Source organism: Corylus avellana, chromosome ca4, assembly GCF_901000735.1.
Source record: "Corylus avellana chromosome ca4, CavTom2PMs-1.0".
In the NCBI taxonomy this organism is placed as follows: domain Eukaryota; kingdom Viridiplantae; phylum Streptophyta; class Magnoliopsida; order Fagales; family Betulaceae; genus Corylus; species Corylus avellana.
Genome location: NC_081544.1, coordinates 29902788 through 29925218, shown reverse-complemented (window position 1 = coordinate 29925218; position 22431 = coordinate 29902788). Strand labels below are relative to the sequence as shown.

The 22431-nt window shown below is 32.6% G+C and overlaps 3 protein-coding genes across 4 annotated transcripts; 2 read left to right on the top strand and 1 right to left on the bottom strand.

Annotated features, from left to right (window-relative positions):
* Positions 1-4716: 4716 nt before the first annotated feature.
* LOC132178390 (hypersensitive-induced response protein-like protein 1) lies at positions 4717-6779 on the top strand. Its single transcript, XM_059590830.1, has 5 exons — positions 4717-4908; positions 5039-5159; positions 5337-5428; positions 5536-5708; positions 6638-6779. The coding sequence occupies exons 1-5, from the start codon at positions 4720-4722 to the stop codon at positions 6777-6779; spliced, it is 717 nt and encodes a 238-aa protein (XP_059446813.1). The 5' UTR covers positions 4717-4719.
* Positions 6780-12984: 6205 nt separating this feature from the next.
* On the top strand, positions 12985-14098 carry LOC132178389 (hypersensitive-induced response protein-like protein 1). Its single transcript, XM_059590829.1, has 4 exons — positions 12985-13173; positions 13299-13419; positions 13593-13684; positions 13793-14098. Exons 1-4 carry the CDS (start codon positions 12985-12987, stop codon positions 14096-14098), a joined length of 708 nt encoding a protein of 235 aa, XP_059446812.1.
* A 1789-nt stretch (positions 14099-15887) lies between these two features.
* On the bottom strand, positions 15888-22118 carry LOC132179172 (uncharacterized). Of its 2 annotated transcripts, XM_059591826.1 has the most exons (7): positions 22011-22088; positions 21827-21925; positions 20586-20882; positions 19348-19482; positions 18346-18402; positions 17238-17372; positions 15888-16371 (listed from the first exon to the last, which is right to left on the bottom strand). In XM_059591826.1, exons 2-7 carry the CDS (start codon positions 21869-21871, stop codon positions 16306-16308), a joined length of 735 nt encoding a protein of 244 aa, XP_059447809.1. In that variant the 5' UTR covers positions 21872-21925; positions 22011-22088; the 3' UTR covers positions 15888-16305. The 2 variants fall into 2 exon arrangements, with proteins under 2 accessions (XP_059447809.1, XP_059447808.1); XM_059591825.1 differs by lacking the exon at positions 21827-21925 and having other exon boundaries at positions 22011-22118.
* Positions 22119-22431: the final 313 nt, after the last annotated feature.

Here is a 22431-nt window from a genome sequence, read left to right as displayed (position 1 = left end):
GACTCTTATTTGATGTAATTTTTAAAATCACAATTAAATTAAAATTTAATAGTTATCGATCTCAAATTTAATAGGCCATGGGGGTGGTTCGGCCACCCCCTGGCCGGCCATTGAGGGTGGCTCAAGCCACCCCCTACCCAAAATGGGGGTGGCCGGCCACCCCATATGGTGGCCGGCCACCCCCTACTAGCTCACACCAAAAAGAAAATAATAATAATAATGTTCATAGGTACAACCAATAACCATGGGTGGAGTACTTAACTGTCATTTTTGTGGTTTATTAGGAATTAATTTTCTTCTCGGTGAGAGAGAAAATACTTGTGGGAAGGAGCTCCCTCCTCCTTTCCCCTCCCCCATGGGCCATACTCCCCTCTTTCTTTCATCCCCCTCCTCTTCTTGTTTTCTTCTTCTTCTTTTTTATTTTTTTCAGTTTAATTTTTTTTTTGGTTTTTTCGACTACTTCAGTTGCTTCGGCCATCCCTTTGCTTATGCTGCGCCGCCTCTGTCCACCTTCCATTGTGCTACGCCACTCTTCACCTCCCAAAATCGGTTGAGCTTTAGATTTAGTTTTTCAAATCTAGATTTAGTCTCCTCAACTAGTTTCGCTCAACCATGCGCCGGCCCACCGTGCTCCCCAGCTCCTCAATTGCCCATCGGCCCAAAACAGCCCATCTCGTCCATCACTCGTCGGCTAGTGCGCTTCGACTCCCTTGCCCCGACTGTTGTAGATGTTTGTTGGTTTTTGTATTGTGTTTTGTGAAGGTTTTTATCTTGGCCTTTGGGTCGATGAAGATTAGTTTCAGTATGAGGGTTTTACTCCCATGGCCGAGAAAATAAAAGTTAAAAATATGGGTTAGCTATGTATTAGATTGGGTCTACCTGTAGCAGATACGTTCTATAACTGAAGTTTGAACATGAGTTAGCGAATGTTAAAGTCATAGTAAAACTTGATTGTAAGATTTTTATGTTTGTCTCTATGACATTATAACCTCATAACTTTGGCTATGATTTATCAGAACTTTATGCTCTTGATCTTTTTTTCAAGAAATGAATATGAAAGATTCCCCTCAAAATTTTTTTCTTATCAGTGATCTTATTTACCGTATCCATAAAAGTAGACTTGATAAGTCTCCTAAAAGTGCCTAATTCATTTCAATCGAATTTTTGTAAGAAAAAGTTATGGGCATAGATCCACATCAGACATCTAACACACTTTCAAATGCACATACTCTAATGTGACAATAAAAATTACCATTAAATCTTGATTGCAATATTTATTTTCACTGTCACGTTCACCTAGCATTTCTCTTAATTTGGTATTAATTTAAAAAGAAAAGGAAGAGAAAAAAGAACAAGCAATTCTCAAAATCCTATAATACCCCTCAAATCTCGTTGTTTATATTGCCATTTTATTAGGATTTCTAGATCGAGTAAGTTTACCCAATACTAATCTAACGTGATTTAAACAACCATGTCTCCTAGTTCAATCAAGACTAAACTTCACCATTGCTCAAGTCAATTAGAATTAGGCTTCATCACCAACATTCTTCCACCTTCTTTTTTTTTAATTAATTACTAACATTCTTCCACTTGAAGATAGGCTTCTCGTGTTATTTTCACTTTTGCACTTTTTGGCAAAAGTGCGTTTTGGTATTTTTAAGAGTAAAAAAGTTAAAAGAAATATTTTTGAAATATTTACCAAAGGTGCCAACTTTTGTTTCGTACAATTTTTTAAATACTAAAAGTAATTTTTAAGCTCTGTAACGTAGTCTTAAACAGACTTTAAATTATATCAGAATCGATAAAATTGATAGCACAAATTTATGGGTAGATTCCCATAGAGTTATTGTTTTTTTCTTACTATGATATAATGCGAGTATATATGTGCATGAGTTAGGTTAAAGAATAATCATATAATTGTAAATAAGCACCATTTTGAAAAGAGCCTTGACAATGCTAGATCAGGTTGTATCCACTTTGTTGTAATATGGGTTCAAGCGTGAAGAATAAATTATTGAAATTTTACATGTGATAAAATCTCATATCAAATAATAAAACAAAAAAATGAAAAGTGAATATAATATTATTAAATTTAAATTTATAGGATTAAGCTTTTGGATGAGAGTGAGAGAGAGGCAGGTTGGACATCAATGAGAAGACAAATAAATGTACACAGATGATATGCTTTATTATATATATATATATATCTCCCACTAGAGAAATAGAGAGAACTCCTGGTATTGCAAGTTCACATTCTTAAAAAATCAATTGATAAAATTTCCATAATTTTTATATTTCATAAAAGGTAAATTCATTTCATTTCCGAATGTCTGATAGGAAGAAATTAAAGAGATGCGTATTGTTGGGGATAAAATCCTCCCTGGGTTTCACTCAAATACAACTGTATCATTAAAGACTTTCCTAGAAAAGAGGGATATCATTAAAGACTATTCTTTTTTTTTTTTTTGGGGATTTTAAAGAAGATAAAGAGCATAGTAGATGAGTAGAGTAGAGGGGGTCCTAGAGCAAAATTGAAAGAAGGTAAAATTTAAATTTACCCCAAAATTTAGTAGATATTTTAAGAGAAATTATTTGTGTCAATTATTTGCCCATATATTTCTCATATTCTCGAGCAAACTTAATAGATCAACCATTAGATTTGTGAGGTTCACATAAGTCTGTAAATCTAATAGTTAATTTGTAAGATGAGATGATAAAAATATTGATGAGAATGATTGGCGTAAATAATTTGCGATAAATGATTTTTGTCAATAATTTGTTGATATTTTTCTCATATTCTCCTACAAATTTAATAGACTATCATATCTCTTGCAAATTAATAGATCAGCATTTAGATTTGTGGGGTCTATCATTAACTTATATGGTGTCCATATAAGTCCACAAATCTAATAATTAACTTATAAGATGAGATGAGAAAAATATTGACACCAATTATTTCTCAAAGAGAAATGATAAAATTCATTTTTTTAACCATCTCCATATAATGAATAGATGAATTTATCATTAAATTTGTGTGAGACCCACATGAGTCAACAAATCTAATAATTAATCAATTGAATTTACAAAAGATATAGTTGAAAGATAGATAATTGAAAAATAGTTGTGTAACATGCCTCTAAAGAAAAAGCTCGGTGCCAACATGGAGCCCAAGCTCCACTTACGGAATTAAGGAACCCTACCTCCTGACCTAGAGAGGGTCTTACTCCGTACGATGAAGAAAAGAGGGAATCGAGCTGAAACGGAAATCTTGATCCAATGGAGGGGAATGGCAAAGGACATGACATGGAAGGATCTAAACGAGCTCAGAAGGAAATTACCTGACGTTGTGGGCAAGGTCTTCGGATGAGAAAGGCCTTGTTAATTACGAGCGTGGATGAGGAAGGAGTGGAAATAAGGGAAGTTAATTACCCAATAGATACCCATCAATTTTTTCTTAAATTTAGGGAACCAAACCGGTTTTTGCTTCCATCTTCAAATACACTTCACAATAAAATTCTCTTATCTTTTTTTATATCAATTAAATATTATTTCTTTATTTCCTATATCAATTAAATACTCTTACTTTATTATTATTTTTTATTCTTTACTATTACTTTATTATGTGAGAAGAGAGAGGAAGAGAAAACATATGATTTTTTTTTTTAGGATTATAATAAGCTATTGGGTTGTTACCCAACTGTTTAGGGAAGCTGTAGGGTGTTTGTTGCTAATTGTATTACAAATTAGTATTTAGGTATTTGTATCTAAATGGTAGGTGGAAGAGATCAAATCAAGTATATGGCAAATTAATGATCGATAGTTAAGAATTAAAGGTGAGTTTTTACGAAATTTGTGGTGCTAATTAATTGTATTTTATCATAAAATAACCAAATAAATAGAGTAATTAAGCCTCACGATATATATATAGGGTAATTAAAGAGCCATAGGTCTTGCATGCATGTCTCGTTGGTAAATGCTAGGGTGGGTTTGGGGTAGGTCCTAGAATCGATTTGTAGTGGTTGAATCATGAACAAAATATGCTAGCATGAGATAATTAAACCTCGCAAGAAAAAAAGACCTACTAATTAATTAAACATATTTAATTGGTTTCCATTTTGCATTAAGATGTGGAAATTAAAGTAGTCAATTATAGGTCTAGTATATATTAGGGCAAGTTTCAATTGTAAACTGAGTAATTAAAAAATCTATTGGCTGCTTAGATTCCCATCGACTCATAGCATAAATAGTACGTGATGTCCCTCTCAAATCTTAGCAAGTAAAGTAAGAATCCGTACGTCCTAGGAGGCTTAGGATTAAAAATTCATCTTAATTTCTATCTACCTCTTGAGTAGTTTGGAGTCTTTCAATTGTAATAGAAGTAGTGTGTGAATTGTCGTAAGAGTCCTTAATTTGAGTTCAATTGTGGTTAATTAGGAGTCTTGAGTTTGTTTTACATTAGGATTAATATATCTGGTTGGAAGTCTATTTAAATCATTTTCTTCAATCAAATTTAGAGAGAGATCGAAAAGTTTCGAAGTGGTACTTGCGGTGATTATTGTGTTCCTTCGATTGCTTCTCTTTTTTTTTTTTTCTTTTTTTTTTAGAGTTTGGATATCTTGTTAAATCTTTTACTAATGGTGCATGTTCAAGATTGCTTTTATATATTATAATTGATTTTCCTAACTATATGTTTTCTATATTTTGTGAGTAGAGCAAAAAATGGGGCAAATTTTCTGTTGTGTTAAAGTGTACCAATCAACTCTGGCTATCAAAGAAAGTTTTGGAAAGTTTGACGCTGTGCTTGAGCCTGGTTGTCACTGTATGCCTTGGATTTGTGGCAAGCGAATAGCTGGCCACCTCACTTTGCGTGTACAGCAGCTTGATGTTCGATGTGAAACGATGACAAAGGTCTATTACGTATACTCTTTATTTCGTTTTTTTTTTTTCTTTTTCTTTTTTTTTTCTTCCAATTTTATATATATATATGATTGAAATTGTGATTAATCTACAAGTTGTGTGATCTATGTTGTCTTGTTAGGATAATGTCTTTGTTACTGTTGTTGCATCTATTCAATACCGGGTTATAGCAAAAAAGGCTACAAATGCTTTCTACCAACTCAGCGACACCGAAAGACTAATCGAATCCTATGTTTTTGATGGTATGTCCCTTTTTTTTTTTTTTTTTTTTTTCTCTTGTACGTATCCCTCCAAAAAGGGTCTCCATGGTACTTTGATACAACTCATATATATTCATCATAATCATAATTTACGCGAGAGATAGTTTATGTCACACTTAGAAGATATTAACAGACTTGCTTATATCTATGTATGTTTAGTTATTAGGGCATTTGTTCCAACGATGGAGCTGCATTCTCTTTTTGAACAAAAGTATGAAATAGCGGAAGCTGTAGTAGTGGCACTAGACAAGGTATTACTCAATTTGCTGAATTGGTTTGGAGCTAGCAAGTTATTTGGACATACTAAATCAGTTTTCCTTTTTTCTTTTTTTAATATCTTTGAATTTTATATGCACAGTCCATGTTAGCATATGGGTTTGAGACAGTTCAGACTCTTATTGTGGATATTGAACGAGATACACTGATGAGAGTCAAAGCGCAAAAGAAATTGGAGATCATGCGTGCAGAGAAAGATGCAAATGAGAAAGCCCAAGCACAAAAGAAATTGGAGTTGGAGATTAAGCGTGCTAAATTTTGGACAATATTTCGAGATATGAATGAGTAGTATTATAGGTAGGACTCTTATGAGTTTTAAAATCAGAATAAAAAACAATTTGATTAATAATATATTAGAATTTATGTTAAAGAAAAGAATTATTTTATTTAATATAGACTAATAATTATCAATTAGGGTTAAAATTACTATTAGGTTTACTACGATTAATAGAAATTAGAAATTATGTTAGATTAAAATTTGTGTTAAAGAACGATTTTATTTAATAAAGAAAAGATTAATAGTTATCAATTAGGTTTAAAATTAGTTTTATTCTTATGTTTATCTTTAGTTGGATATTATTTATCTTATCTTATTGTAAGTGTTTATTTAAAAATAGCAGCAATTTGTCCCCAAGGGATAGCTCAATTGTAAACCACGTCTCATGAAGCGGAGGTCACTAGTTCGAATCCTCCCTCTCCCTAAAAAAAAAAAATAATAATAGTAAAAATAGCAGCAAATTAATGAAATAATATGAGAAATTTATTTTAAAATGCCCAAAATTCCTCCAAGTATCCTTATTGCCTAAAATTTCTCAAATCTTTCATTACCTGCAATTAATACCCAAGGACCAAATAATGTCACATAATCCTAGCAAATGGACAACTCAAAAAGAGGTATTGTAGGGATTCATCAGCCCCCTGGTTGAGGGGGCAGCACTCAGCAGAGCAAATCTGGATCCAACTGAGAAGCAAACTTGAAAATATTAGGTCTAATCGGCAAAGCATTTTTTAATTTTAAATTTTAAATTTTAAATTTTTATTAAATTAAGTATTATTATAATTATTTTGCACAAATGTTTGCATTTTATAATTAATAGTGAAATTGTGTTCATCAATAATCTGGAACTTAAAATAAAATATTAATGCAACTAATCACTTTTAGTAGGAATTGTCAAAATTTTAACAGGAAAAAATAAGAGTGGCTTATATATTGGAAGTCAGGTGATTGGCGTGTTCAAAGGAAGGGATGAAAAATCTTACAACAAGACAATTAAGACAAAAAAACAAAACAAAACAGAACAGAACAGTGATGAGAAATGTTTATAAAAGATATTACTCTTTCAAAATCTGAAATGCTCCAGTGTTACAAAAAAAGAAATTAAAGCAGCTCTTTCACAAGATGTGCAGCTTGTGGGAACCAAAAACACAGGCTTTAACAAAAGAAGACGATCATGGCAAAGTGCAGCCAATAATCTCACTCTATCTCCTTCAATAAAACGGAAAAAGATAGAAATCAGCTGAGAGAAATCCAGACAAAACCTGCTACTAGCTATTTGGGCTTGTATTTCTCTCTCTTCCACTCAGTCGACGGGAATGGGGAAGTCTCGTACAAATTGGAACAAAAAAGAAGAAAACAAAACTTGTTTGATATGCGTGTGTAAGGATGAAACAGAAAAATTTACGAACAAGACAAATTTTAGCGAGGTGAGAGATGAAAGATGTATAGAGAGAATTGGCTGTTTGATGTTCCAGACTTGGTTTATTGGTTTATAAAATTAAGTTAGCTTTATTCTTAATTTATACCTTAAAAGATTATGTATTTTAAATTTTATAGGTATTAATTAATACTTAGGTATTTTATTTAACAAACAAATTTACAACATGATTATATATATGGCATAATATGATTGGATTTCTTAAAAGTTATATGTATCTAATTTCCAATCAGATAGTAAAATTAAATTTATTTCTGTAAAATTTGTTTTTAAGCGTAGCTAGCTAGCAATATTCCTCTTTTGTTTATAGAAGTGATCGAGTAACACCCGTACGTAGTAACTTAACGTAACTATAACTACTTAATCAAGATTTTATGAAAATATTACGCCCAATTACAAATATTTTTAAAATAAAATATAAACTTTTTAAATAAAATGTATTTTGGTGTATAAACAAGGGGCATATATATGTCTTATTTTTATCAATTATTTAGTTTTTCCCGGTTTTTTACTCTCTTCCTATTTTTATTTTTATTTTTTTAATAAATTGTGTATAATATAATTTTGGCGTCATATACGTGCAGTGTCTCCCCAAAAAGGGTCTCGATGATACTTTGATACAACTCATACATATTCATCAAGATCATAATTTAGGCTGGAGATAATTCATGTCACACTTATGAAAAACTAACATGCTTGCTTATATCTATGTATGTTTAGTTATTAGGGCATTTGTTCCAACGTTGGAGCTGCATTCTCTTTTTGAGCAAAAGTATGAAATAGTGGAAGCTATGGTAGTGGGACTAGACAAGGTGTTTCTCTATTTGCTAAATTGCTTTGGAACTAGCAAGTTATTTGGACGTATTGAATCATTTTTTTCTTTTTTCCTTTTTTAATATCTTTGAATTTTATATACACATGCCATGTTAGCATATGGGTTTGAGATAGTTCATACTCTTATTGTGGATATTGAACCATATACACTAATGAAAGCCAAAGCACAAAAGAAATTGGAAATCATGCGTGCTAAGAAAGATGTAAATGAGAAAGCCCATGCACAGAAGAAATTGGAGTTGGAGATCATGCGTGCTGACTTTTGGAAAATATAATATGAATGAGTAATATTATAGGTAGGACTCTTATTTGATGTAATTTTTAAAATCACAATTAAATTAAAATTTAATAGTTATCGATCTCAAATTTAATAGGCCATGGGGGTGGTTCGGCCACCCCCTGGCCGGCCATTGAGGGTGGCTCAAGCCACCCCCTACTAGCTCACACCAAAAAGAAAATAATAATAATAATGTTCATAGGTACAACCAATAACCATGGGTGGAGTACTTAACTGTCATTTTTGTGGTTTATTAGGAATTAATTTTCTTCTCGGTGAGAGAGAAAATACTTGTGGGAAGGAGCTCCCTCCTCCTTTCCCCTCCCCCATGGGCCATACTCCCCTCTTTCTTTCATCCCCCTCCTCTTCTTGTTTTCTTCTTCTTCTTTTTTATTTTTTTCAGTTTAATTTTTTTTTTGGTTTTTTCGACTACTTCAGTTGCTTCGGCCATCCCTTTGCTTATGCTGCGCCGCCTCTGTCCACCTTCCATTGTGCTACGCCACTCTTCACCTCCCAAAATCGGTTGAGCTTTAGATTTAGTTTTTCAAATCTAGATTTAGTCTCCTCAACTAGTTTCGCTCAACCATGCGCCGGCCCACCGTGCTCCCCAGCTCCTCAATTGCCCATCGGCCCAAAACAGCCCATCTCGTCCATCACTCGTCGGCTAGTGCGCTTCGACTCCCTTGCCCCGACTGTTGTAGATGTTTGTTGGTTTTTGTATTGTGTTTTGTGAAGGTTTTTATCTTGGCCTTTGGGTCGATGAAGATTAGTTTCAGTATGAGGGTTTTACTCCCATGGCCGAGAAAATAAAAGTTAAAAATATGGGTTAGCTATGTATTAGATTGGGTCTACCTGTAGCAGATACGTTCTATAACTGAAGTTTGAACATGAGTTAGCGAATGTTAAAGTCATAGTAAAACTTGATTGTAAGATTTTTATGTTTGTCTCTATGACATTATAACCTCATAACTTTGGCTATGATTTATCAGAACTTTATGCTCTTGATCTTTTTTTCAAGAAATGAATATGAAAGATTCCCCTCAAAATTTTTTTCTTATCAGTGATCTTATTTACCGTATCCATAAAAGTAGACTTGATAAGTCTCCTAAAAGTGCCTAATTCATTTCAATCGAATTTTTGTAAGAAAAAGTTATGGGCATAGATCCACATCAGACATCTAACACACTTTCAAATGCACATACTCTAATGTGACAATAAAAATTACCATTAAATCTTGATTGCAATATTTATTTTCACTGTCACGTTCACCTAGCATTTCTCTTAATTTGGTATTAATTTAAAAAGAAAAGGAAGAGAAAAAAGAACAAGCAATTCTCAAAATCCTATAATACCCCTCAAATCTCGTTGTTTATATTGCCATTTTATTAGGATTTCTAGATCGAGTAAGTTTACCCAATACTAATCTAACGTGATTTAAACAACCATGTCTCCTAGTTCAATCAAGACTAAACTTCACCATTGCTCAAGTCAATTAGAATTAGGCTTCATCACCAACATTCTTCCACCTTCTTTTTTTTTAATTAATTACTAACATTCTTCCACTTGAAGATAGGCTTCTCGTGTTATTTTCACTTTTGCACTTTTTGGCAAAAGTGCGTTTTGGTATTTTTAAGAGTAAAAAAGTTAAAAGAAATATTTTTGAAATATTTACCAAAGGTGCCAACTTTTGTTTCGTACAATTTTTTAAATACTAAAAGTAATTTTTAAGCTCTGTAACGTAGTCTTAAACAGACTTTAAATTATATCAGAATCGATAAAATTGATAGCACAAATTTATGGGTAGATTCCCATAGAGTTATTGTTTTTTTCTTACTATGATATAATGCGAGTATATATGTGCATGAGTTAGGTTAAAGAATAATCATATAATTGTAAATAAGCACCATTTTGAAAAGAGCCTTGACAATGCTAGATCAGGTTGTATCCACTTTGTTGTAATATGGGTTCAAGCGTGAAGAATAAATTATTGAAATTTTACATGTGATAAAATCTCATATCAAATAATAAAACAAAAAAATGAAAAGTGAATATAATATTATTAAATTTAAATTTATAGGATTAAGCTTTTGGATGAGAGTGAGAGAGAGGCAGGTTGGACATCAATGAGAAGACAAATAAATGTACACAGATGATATGCTTTATTATATATATATATATATCTCCCACTAGAGAAATAGAGAGAACTCCTGGTATTGCAAGTTCACATTCTTAAAAAATCAATTGATAAAATTTCCATAATTTTTATATTTCATAAAAGGTAAATTCATTTCATTTCCGAATGTCTGATAGGAAGAAATTAAAAAGATGCGTATTGTTGGGGATAAAATCCTCCCTGGGTTTCACTCAAATACAACTGTATCATTAAAGACTTTCCTAGAAAAGAGGGATATCATTAAAGACATTTTTTTTATTTTTTTATTTTTTTATTTTTTGGGATTTTAAAGAAGATAAAGAGCTTAGTAGATGAGTAGAGTAGAGGGGGTCCTAGAGCAAAATTGAATGAAGGTAAAATTTAAATTTACCCCAAAATTTAGTAGATATTTTAAGAGAAATTATTTGTGTCAATTATTTGCCCATATATTTCTCATATTCTCGAGCAAACTTAATAGATCAACCATTAGATTTGTGAGGTTCACATAAGTCTGTAAATCTAATAGTTAATTTGTAAGATGAGATGATAAAAATATTGATGAGAATGATTGGCGTAAATAATTTGCGATAAATGATTTTTGTCAATAATTTGTTGATATTTTTCTCATATTCTCCTACAAATTTAATAGACTATCATATCTCTTGCAAATTAATAGATCAGCATTTAGATTTGTGGGGTCTATCATTAACTTATATGGTGTCCATATAAGTCCACAAATCTAATAATTAACTTATAAGATGAGATGAGAAAAATATTGACACCAATTATTTCTCAAAGAGAAATGATAAAATTCATTTTTTTAACCATCTCCATATAATGAATAGATGAATTTATCATTAAATTTGTGTGAGACCCACATGAGTCAACAAATCTAATAATTAATCAATTGAATTTACAAAAGATATAGTTGAAAGATAGATAATTGAAAAATAGTTGTGTAACATGCCTCTAAAGAAAAAGCTCGGTGCCAACATGGAGCCCAAGCTCCACTTACGGAATTAAGGAACCCTACCTCCTGACCTAGAGAGGGTCTTACTCCGTACGATGAAGAAAAGAGGGAATCGAGCTGAAACGGAAATCTTGATCCAATGGAGGGGAATGGCAAAGGACATGACATGGAAGGATCTAAACGAGCTCAGAAGGAAATTACCTGACGTTGTGGGCAAGGTCTTCGGATGAGAAAGGCCTTGTTAATTACGAGCGTGGATGAGGAAGGAGTGGAAATAAGGGAAGTTAATTACCCAATAGATACCCATCAATTTTTTCTTAAATTTAGGGAACCAAACCGGTTTTTGCTTCCATCTTCAAATACACTTCACAATAAAATTCTCTTATCTTTTTTTATATCAATTAAATATTATTTCTTTATTTCCTATATCAATTAAATACTCTTACTTTATTATTATTTTTTATTCTTTACTATTACTTTATTATGTGAGAAGAGAGAGGAAGAGAAAACATATGATTTTTTTTTTTAGGATTATAATAAGCTATTGGGTTGTTACCCAACTGTTTAGGGAAGCTGTAGGGTGTTTGTTGCTAATTGTATTACAAATTAGTATTTAGGTATTTGTATCTAAATGGTAGGTGGAAGAGATCAAATCAAGTATATGGCAAATTAATGATCGATAGTTAAGAATTAAAGGTGAGTTTTTACGAAATTTGTGGTGCTAATTAATTGTATTTTATCATAAAATAACCAAATAAATAGAGTAATTAAGCCTCACGATATATATATAGGGTAATTAAAGAGCCATAGGTCTTGCATGCATGTCTCGTTGGTAAATGCTAGGGTGGGTTTGGGGTAGGTCCTAGAATCGATTTGTAGTGGTTGAATCATGAACAAAATATGCTAGCATGAGATAATTAAACCTCGCAAGAAAAAAAGACCTACTAATTAATTAAACATATTTAATTGGTTTCCATTTTGCATTAAGATGTGGAAATTAAAGTAGTCAATTATAGGTCTAGTATATATTAGGGCAAGTTTCAATTGTAAACTGAGTAATTAAAAAATCTATTGGCTGCTTAGATTCCCATCAACTCATAGCATAAATAGTACGTGATGTCCCTCTCAAATCTTAGCAAGTAAAGTAAGAATCCGTACGTCCTAGGAGGCTTAGGATTAAAAATTCATCTTAATTTCTATCTACCTCTTGAGTAGTTTGGAGTCTTTCAATTGTAATAGAAGTAGTGTGTGAATTGTCGTAAGAGTCCTTAATTTGAGTTCAATTGTGGTTAATTAGGAGTCTTGAGTTTGTTTTACATTAGGATTAATATATCTGGTTGGAAGTCTATTTAAATCATTTTCTTCAATCAAATTTAGAGAGAGATCGAAAAGTTTCGAAGTGGTACTTGCGGTGATTATTGTGTTCCTTTGATTGCTTCTCTTTTTTTTTTTTTTCTTTTTTTTTTAGAGTTTGGATATCTTGTTAAATCTTTTACTAATGGTGCATGTTCAAGATTGCTTTTATATATTATAATTGATTTTCCTAACTATATGTTTTCTATATTTTGTGAGTAGAGCAAAAAATGGGGCAAATTTTCTGTTGTGTTAAAGTGGACCAATCAACTCTGGCTATCAGAGAAAGTTTTGGAAAGTTTGACGCTGTGCTTGAGCCTGGTTGTCACTATATGCCTTGGATTTGTGGCAAGCGAATAGCTGGCCACCTCACTTTGCGTGTACAACAGCTTGATGTTCGATGTGAAACGATGACAAAGGTCTATTACGTATACTTTTTATTTCGTTTTTTTTTCTTTTTTTTCTTTTTTTTTTCCAATTTTATATATATATGATTGAAATTGTGATTAATCTACAAGTTGTGTGATCTATGTTGTCTTGTTAGGATAATGTCTTTGTTACTGTTGTTGCATCTATTCAATACCGGGTTATAGCAAAAAAGGCTACAAATGCTTTCTACCAACTCAGCGACACCGAAAGACTAATCGAATCCTATGTTTTTGATGGTATGTCCCTTTTTTTTTTTTTTTTTTCTTTTGTACGTATCCCTCCAAAAAGGGTCTCTATGGTACTTTGATACAACTCATATATATTCATCATAATCATAATTTACGCGGGAGATAGTTTATGTCACACTTAGAAGATATTAACAGACTTGCTTATATCTATGTATGTTTAGTTATTAGGGCATTTGTTCCAACGATGGAGCTGCATTCTCTTTTTGAACAAAAGTATGAAATAGCGGAAGCTCTAGTAGTGGCACTAGACAAGGTATTTTTCTATTTGCTAAATTGGCTTAGAACTGGCAAGTTATTTGGATGTAATAATCTTTTTTTCTTTTCTTTTTTTAATTATCTTTGAATTTGATTACATGCACAGGCCATGTTAGCATATGGGTTTGAGATAGTTCAAACTCTTATTGTGGATATTGAACTAGATACACTAATGAAAGCCAAAGCACAAAAGAAATTGGAGATTATGCGTGCTGAGAAAGATGCAAATGAGAATGCTCAAGCACAGAAGAAATTGGAGATCATGTGTGCCAAGGGAGATGGAAATGAGAAAACCCAAACACATAAGAAAATGGAGATACGAGGTGAGGATGATGAGTCGAAATATCTGGTTGAGGTTGACAAAACTCAGGACCGTCGGATTGTCAGGATTACTACTACTAAGAAAAGTTAGAAAGGGTTAAAATTACTATTAGGTTTACAACGATTAATAGAAATTAGAAATTATGTTAGATTAGAAATTATGTTAGATTAGAATTTATGTTAAATTAGAAATTATGTTAAATTATTTATTAAAATTTGTGTTAAAGAACGATTTTATTTAATAAAGAAAACATTAATAGTTATCAATTAGGTTTAAAATTAGTTTTATTCTTATGTTTATCTTTAGTTGGATATTATTTATATTATCTTATTGTAAGTGTTTATTTAAAAATAGCAGCAATTTGTCCCCACGGGGTAGCTCAATTGTAAACCACGTCTCATGAAGCGGAGGTCACTAGTTCGAATCCCCCCTCTCCCTTCTCTTGTGTGGACATGCAAAAATAATAATAATAAAAATAAAAATAGCAGCAAATTAATGAAATAATATGAGAAATTTATTTTAAAATGCCCAAAATTCCTCCAAGTATCCTTATTGCCTAAAATTTCTCAAATCTTTCATTACCTGCAATTAATACCCAAGGACCAAATAATGTCACATAATCCTAGCAAATGGACAACTCAAAAAGAGGTATTGCAGGGATTCATCAGCCCCCTGGTTGAGGGGGCAGCACTCAGCAGAGCAAATCTGGATCCAACTGCGAAGCAAACTTGAAAATATTAGGTCTAATCGGCAAAGCATTTTTTAATTTTTAATTTTTAATTTTTATTAAATTAAGTATTATTATAATTATTTTGTGGATATTAATTGAACCATATACACTAATGAGAGCCAAAGCACAAAAGAAATTGGAGATCATGCGTGCCAAGAAAAATGCAAATGAGAAAGCCCAATCACGGAAGAAATTGGAGTTGGAGATCATGCGTGGTGCAAATGTGAAAGCTATGAAGATCATGCAAAAGCATAATTGTAATGTTTTTTATAAATAAATTTTTTTTTAAAATTATTCAAGAGTAGAATATTTTTCGCAAAATCTAAACAAGCGAGTAACCGACAATATAGTCCCATAAAGTGTTTCTCCATCTCAGTTGGTGATCACTTGTGGCCGGGTATGGTAATTGTCTTTATTGCGGTATTCTTTCATTATTTATTTATATATAATTTTATTCCCATAAAGTCTCCTAGCACACTAACTCAAGACAGACCTTCCTATATTTACTGGGCTATGTTTGTTTCGATGTAAAATGTTTTCTTAAGTCTAAATGTCTCGTCTTAATGGACGCTCACAATCGCAGATATGTACACCCACACAAATGCAAAAATATTTTCTGTTTTCTGTTTATATTTTTTCTGTTGCATAGTAAATTCATAACCAGACAATATGTAGAATCGTAGATCTTCTCTTAGAGATGTAGATTACTGGAATCACTTAATAGGCTTTGCTGCCAACCTGCCATCACTGCTAAACTCTACCAATTATGGTCCATATCAATCATACAGGTCTAATGGTGTATATATTGCATCATGTACGTTGATGTTGTTAAATGCATCAAAACAAAATCTTAATTATAAAATGAATTTCTCTCCATTTAAAGTGAAATAGAGAGGATCACATTCCTGTGAAATAATTATGTCTTTGGTTTTCTTTGGGCAGAAAAATGTTAAAAATCCTATTTTTAGCATAAAATTATCTAACAATACTTAGGTGATAATCTCAACCAACTTTTGGATCAATTCTTATTAAAAAATGATAATCAAGAGGTTGTTGGAATCGTTACGTCAACATTTTGAAATAAAAAATGAGGTATATAACATTTTGCAACATAAAAACTTCTTTTAGGATTTAAACTAGGGTAGGGGAGGAGATAATGCAGTTGTAATTTATTTCTTAATTTGCATGGACGGGTGCTAAACATAACATTACATTAGAAAGGGGAGCTGTCAAAGATCTCTCCTCTATGTGTGTATGTGTCTTACCTTGTACATCGTAACAAACTTGTATATTTACATGGAGTGAGGTAAAAAGTGCATAGATCAAAAGATGAGAGCATCCTCTTACATGTATGATAGAATCTACGGAGGCTTCATATGCCGCCAACCATGGTGTATATATGGAATAATAAACAAATTGGAAGCACAAGGCACCAATCTTCCTTGTGCCCTGCCGCTGTCAGAAACATTTTGCCACCAAACAATTGATTTCAGATGATGGCCAAGGGTGTTGTGTTGGTGGGTATGGTTCCTCCCTCGACATAAACATTCTCTCCTTTTGAGTTAATCTACTTGTAGATCCATTCATCTGCTCGGCCTCCAGACTCATCCATGTCTATAAAAATGCTTACTGCCTGCAGCAAATGACAATGTAGACAAATTAAATGAGTAATCAACAAAATCTTGGACAATTTCATATCAAGCATGTTAGAGTATATAATAAGGATAGAAATCCATATCATAAATGAGAATTAGTTATCCTAAATGAAGGGATTCGATTAGGATTAGATTAGATTTGTATAAATTCAAATCATTTGTAAGCTCTATAAATAGGGCCATGTATACAATCATAATCAATCAATAAGAGTACAATGTAGTCCTATAGGGCTTTACCCTAATGGTGGACGTAGGCGTTTTAACACCGAATCCGTAAAATCCTTGTCCCCCTTTTCCTCTTTCATTTCCCTAATCAAATCCCTTTATTTAGGGTAATCCAATCTCATTTTACTCCTAATCAAATCCCTTCATTTAGGGTAATCTAATCCTCATTTATGGTAAGGATTATATTCTAACAAAGCAAGTGACTCTTTTCCGCCTCCCATTAAGCTCTGTCCAATTTCATATATTCTGTAGGATAAAACTCATATGTTTTTAGTGGGAGCTACAGCACACATTCTTTTTGAGTGTACCTTTCTCCTATACTGAAAATGCCTAAAATATATACCAATCTACTAGTTCATAGCTTGGTCTAAATAAATATAGAGGTGCGTTTGAAGCAGGGAGTATGGGGTGTGAGGCCTAAATAAATGCAGTGATAATATGGTGAAGAAAAGCATCAGTCTTATCTCTTGCTTTCTCTACACAACTTGCTAGCTTCTAATTTAGGACTTTTGAGGCTAAATTTTGAGAAAAACACTTCAGTAGACTAATTTGCCTAAACCAAGCATTGAGGCTTTAAATGAACAATGAATATATAGAAATGAATGGACCATATTTTTACCTTTCCAATCCGAGGCCGCTCTTTCAACTTAGCTAGGCTGTTTCGAATATGTGAGACAGCTCCCCAGCATCTCAATGTGTTTGCCACATCATCAAGCCTCAGTAGATACTCTTCTTCAGTCAGCGGAAACGATCTCTAAAAGAACAAGGTAATTGAAACTTGCCCAAGGAGGAATAAATAACCTCTAAACATTCAAGCAGTTGTGCTATGGATCATATGGTTGGTGCCAATAACTTGATTAACTATGTTAACTTGAATTATTGAAACTCACAACTTTCAAACTAAAGTCAGAGATTTGGACTTGTATGTGTAAGGATGACCCATAGAATGGCAACAAAAATGGGCTGACTGGGAAGAAACAGTAATATGCAACTGTATTAGAAACTCATCAACAAAAAGGAAATCTAGAGAAAATTACAATTGACTCTCTCTATAGGCATCCTTTTTAGCAGCTTCCCTTCCACATATGAGTAGTTAAAAAAAAAAAAAAAAAAAAGGATGACAATTCCTTTACCGATTTGGCTATCATTTCATTGACAACCCAATTGCAGAGACACACTACTAACAGTAATGATGTGGCTTCTACTTTCTTTTTCCTTCTTTTTTTCTTTTTCTTTTTCTTTTTTTGGTATCTTCTTTGCTGAGCTCCAGTAAGATGGTTGAACATCATTTTATTGGAGGTTCATGTTCATATTTATATGCAGTATGCAAGTTTAAGATAAACATCCATACTCTTCTTGAATTTAATTCAGCTGAAAACATCTCTTCCAAATTGGTCAAAAAATAAGCATAAGAAATCTGAATCGCCTATGAAACAAGTTTAAATATCATTTTATTGGAGGTTCATGTTCATATTTATATGCAGTATGCAAGTTTAAGATAAACATACATACTCTTCTTGAATTTAATTCAACTGAAACCACCTCTTCCAAATTGGTCAAAAAATAAATATAAGAAATCTGAATCGCCTATGAAACAAGTTTTGTGAAGCTCGTCTTTCTCCAAAAATCTGATGTTCTATGCATTTCTGAAACTTGAATTAAGTGATAATGATGTTACTCTAGTTCATTTAATAAGCATAGATTTTGTAGCACAAGAATTTGCATACCTGCTCCGCGTACTTCCACATCACATTCAAAGCAAGAAAGCTTTTTCCCATGAACTCCTAGAGAAGGTCAAGCAAAAGTAACATGTGAAATGCCAAAAAAAAAGGTTGAAAATAATCATCTAGGGGTAATAGGAACATAGAACAGCAAGACTATTTTTTCAAGCGGGAAAGTTACAGTATCATGGCCAACATATGTCAAAAAATCCCCAAAAGATTATAATGTACAATTTCAATACAGATCTTATGATGAATATTCACAGATCTTAGGGTGGTTATCTACAAATAAGAACATGGTACCAAATCAAAGAAACTCAAAAGTTAAAGAGCCAAGGTAACGATATAAGTTCATTTAATGCAATCATCTTGCAAACATTGGTAAAAAAATAAAAATAAAATAATAAAAAAGGAATAATAAAGACAGTTAGGGCATTTCAATGCCCATGCAACCGAACAAGTTTTAAAGAAGAAACTTAAATACTCTTCTTCTCACACTAGATGAAGTTTGCAAATGACTATTCTATTTTAATTATAAGTAATCGCAAATTTATTAAAAAGTGCAAAAGGTGCAACCCAAATACACGAGAAGTATACAAGAGACTAGAAGAAGAAAAACAAGAAAGCTAGAAATTTTATTTTAATAAAACGATAAACATAACAGTGCCAAGATCAAGTGGGAGGTGAGAGCACAGATAACACATTTATCCACCTAAGGGCATTTTAATATATATATTGGTAGCATAAGATAGAAATCACAATTGTCACCAAGTTGATGACCAAAAAAAAAGAATAAGCTATCCAATTGCTAACCTGACATTTGCAATAATAATTATGATGAAAAGACATTAGAATATCAGGTCCACAAAGAAAAAAAAATTATGTCAAGCAAAATGGATTACATATTCCCAATAATTCCAACCTGTTTCTCAATAAATTACGTTTAAAAAAAAAAAAAAAAAAACCGAAGTATATACTATAGCTATGCTTGTAGTGCAACAAACATACCTTCTTTATCAGTTGAACATCATAAGACCTCCCATACTTGTTCCTAATAAGGATTGCAAGGTCTATCCCACTAAAGGTCGAATCATCTGTTCCAACTATTCTTTCAAGATTCTCCCGAAGTATTTCACTGTTCACCTGAAAAATGTAAACAAAAAGAATGTTTAGTTAGAAATATTTGATTCTTCCATTTATAACTATGCATAGGTTTGAAAAACGACAAATAAAGCTTTACCACAGATATTAGGGAATGTGATGTTGACTATATTAGCAAGCAAGACAAGAATGGATTAGGAGCCTCTCCATTTTCTTTGAAATGTACAAAGGCCAATTCATGGTTATGATCTAAGGTGTACCTACAGCCATGTCATTTGGAATCTCATCCCATCGAAGATATTGTTTGAAGGGAGGGTAACTAATGATAAGATCTTAAATAACGTAGAGCTTTGTATGCCTTGAGATTGTGAAATTTTAATCTTCACTATGAATTAATCTCTGTTAATTTCAAAAGAAAATGGAGAGATTCCTTATCCAACAAGAATTTACTTATACCAAAAATAATCTTATAGATGCTATATTTCATTTAGGCCATCTGTGTGCAGCTAGTTAGAGCCAAGTGGCTCAAAAGAAATGTAGTTGACGAAGAAACTAAATGTTTAAAACAAAACAAAATTACAGTTCATCTAGAAAATACATCAAGAAGGGCACAATTAGTTTTCCAATCCCGCAATTATTAAACAAAACCTGAAGCTAGTTCATCAATCAGTGCACTCAAATGCTTGCCCACTCCAAAGTTGGATGTAGCATTTTACTGTTTGATGATCTAACTCCTTGTTAAAGTGCTAATACTTGCAACCAGTACCTGGACGATGAAGAAAAGATAAAGCAGCCAGTTAACAGAGAGCCGAAATAGCAGAGGACTGTTGATGCCAAACACATTTTTCAAAAAATAAATAATTAATAAAGGCTTCAAACAGTTAACATTATTGGTGTTTTTTAGAGTAAAAAAATAAAAATAAATAAACAAAAAAGAGAGAGAGAAACTATGAAGCCTCATCGCACATTTAATTGTTAATCTATTCATACAGTAATAGATTCTGACAACCACATTGTGATGAACCCAGAATCTGAAACGCAATTGAAAAACCAGAGTCTATCCATGGTTTTTATTTATTGTCATTTTCAAAGCATGAATTATACAGAAAAGGGGGAAAGGAAAAGAAAAGACAATGTGAACATACTCCTCCAGTTTCGCCTTTTGTAGATTCTTCTTCATTATTCCCATCTTTTGAGTTATCTGGATCCATGCCATCATCCACCATACTGGAGAAGGCAGGCCTGAATTTCCTAACACCTTGATAATATCTACGAGCAAGGCATTGGCCTTGGGTAAAAACTAGTTTTTCCAATCCTCTTGAAGGAGGATATGGACCAGAATATCCTGGACATGGAGTTTTACTAAATCTTCCTTTGATAAGATGTTCCTGAAATCCTAGCGAGCAATTACAATGGTGGCTTGATACAGTGTTCATCATATCCTGAAAATCATAAAATCATTCTAAACTTTTGTGAGAATCTTCTGAGAGAAGGCCATAAGTATATCTAACAGCGCATATAATTAGACACATAAATTATAATAACATAAGATAAACCCAAAGCTGAAACCTTACGATATAAGTTCCTGCCATAGCTAAAAAAAATAAAAATTTACAATGCAAGATTTTCATTCTTTTGAACTTGAAATAACCAGACTGCTGACAAAATTAAAATTTGCAACACAAGATTTTCATTGTTTTGGACTTAAAATAAGCAAACTGCCCCACCCACGTGAGTTTTATACAACCACTTCATCAACTTTACTAGAGTTTTCTTTGTTTTTTTTTTTGCCAAGAACCCAAGATAACAAAAAAATTAAGTTGGGAAGGTGATTAAGCTATCTCATGATTCTCATCCTCCTAGTTTGTCAGATCGCAGATGCTAGTATAGTGCACTTTGTACATCCTTTCTGCCAAACAGCTAGAACCAATCTTGAAATTAGAGTCTTATTAAATCACCATTTATCCCCAAAGCTTAAAATAATAAAAAATAATTTATTTAATAATTTAATTAATAGTTTAACATTTTTTTCACTTGCAAGCTCAATCTCTCTTTTAATAAGCGAAGACCGACACAAAATATTTAATTGAAATAACCGTGAACACAACGGGAACAAAATTCAAATTCAAGATTTTTACTCTAATACCATCTTAAACCGCTGCTTTTATTTCAAAAGTTTAAGCCAATAAAAAATAGCTAATTTTAGTCATCTAATTAATAGTCATCTTCAAGAGGGAAAACCCCCTTTAGCTCAAAGACTGATAAGACAAATTAAACAAGAGGGTTGGCAAGCATGATGTGTATTGTGTAACGTGTAAGCTGTGCAGTGAAAATAATATAGTTATGATTAAATGCCAAAAAGTATGTGATAATTGCTCAGACTTACCCATTTATCTGGGGCATCTTGAGGTTGATTAACCGAAATTTTCATGATAGATCATGGATTAAGTAGTTTCAAACTTCAGAAAACTTATCACTGATCTATCTGTAATAATGTAATCGTTGATACAGACAATCTTAGCTGATGTTAATGTAAATGAAGGACAATTGAGAGAGAGAAGAGAGAGAACCTGGTGGTGTGGCGAGGCAGAGCGAAATGAGAAGCGGGGGGTGCTGGTTTTGGATAGAATAGGTGGGGAGGGAGAAACCATCGGCCATCAATTAGAGTAGCGATTCGTAATTTATATGCGGAAGCAGACAATAATAACTAGGACCCCCTTCGTTTTGGCGTTACTTTCTGCTCAATGCAAGCCTTACATGCACACGATGCTTGCTTTTGACTCTTTGTGATGGGGACGTAAGGCTACTCCAAACCTGGAGGTGTACACTCAGGCTATTTATTTTAAATTTTGGGAGAAATTTCACTGAGGACCCCCAAACTTCCACTCGTTTTAAAATACCCCCCTGAACTTTAAAATCTCTCAATTTAGTCCCCTAAACTTTTGATTGCTTTCAATTTGGACCCCTCCGTTAGATTTTAAACGTCACATG

What these genes read in the sequence shown, in the direction of transcription:
- LOC132178390 (XM_059590830.1), top strand. Translation starts at nt 4,720, where the DNA reads ATGGGGCAAATTTTCTGTTGTGTTAAAGTGTACCAATCAACTCTGGCT. An exon ending in GATGTGAAACGATGACAAAG is followed by an intron (nt 4,909 to 5,038) that starts GTCTATTACGTA and finishes TTGTCTTGTTAG; the next exon opens with GATAATGTCTTTGTTACTGT. An exon ending in TTGGAGATTAAGCGTGCTAA is followed by an intron (nt 5,709 to 6,637) that starts ATTTTGGACAAT and finishes CAAAATTTTAAC; the next exon opens with AGGAAAAAATAAGAGTGGCT.
- LOC132178389 (XM_059590829.1), top strand. Translation starts at nt 12,985, where the DNA reads ATGGGGCAAATTTTCTGTTGTGTTAAAGTGGACCAATCAACTCTGGCT. An exon ending in GATGTGAAACGATGACAAAG is followed by an intron (nt 13,174 to 13,298) that starts GTCTATTACGTA and finishes TTGTCTTGTTAG; the next exon opens with GATAATGTCTTTGTTACTGT. An exon ending in CGAATCCTATGTTTTTGATG is followed by an intron (nt 13,420 to 13,592) that starts GTATGTCCCTTT and finishes ATGTATGTTTAG; the next exon opens with TTATTAGGGCATTTGTTCCA.
- LOC132179172 (XM_059591825.1), bottom strand. Translation starts at nt 22,091, where the DNA reads ATGGTTTCTCCCTCCCCACCTATTCTATCCAAAACCAGCACCCCCCGC. An exon ending in CAAAAGGCGAAACTGGAGGA is followed by an intron (nt 19,483 to 20,585) that starts GTATGTTCACAT and finishes TACATTTTTCAG; the next exon opens with GTGAACAGTGAAATACTTCG. An exon ending in AGCGGCCTCGGATTGGAAAG is followed by an intron (nt 16,372 to 17,237) that starts GTAAAAATATGG and finishes CATTTGCTGCAG; the next exon opens with GCAGTAAGCATTTTTATAGA.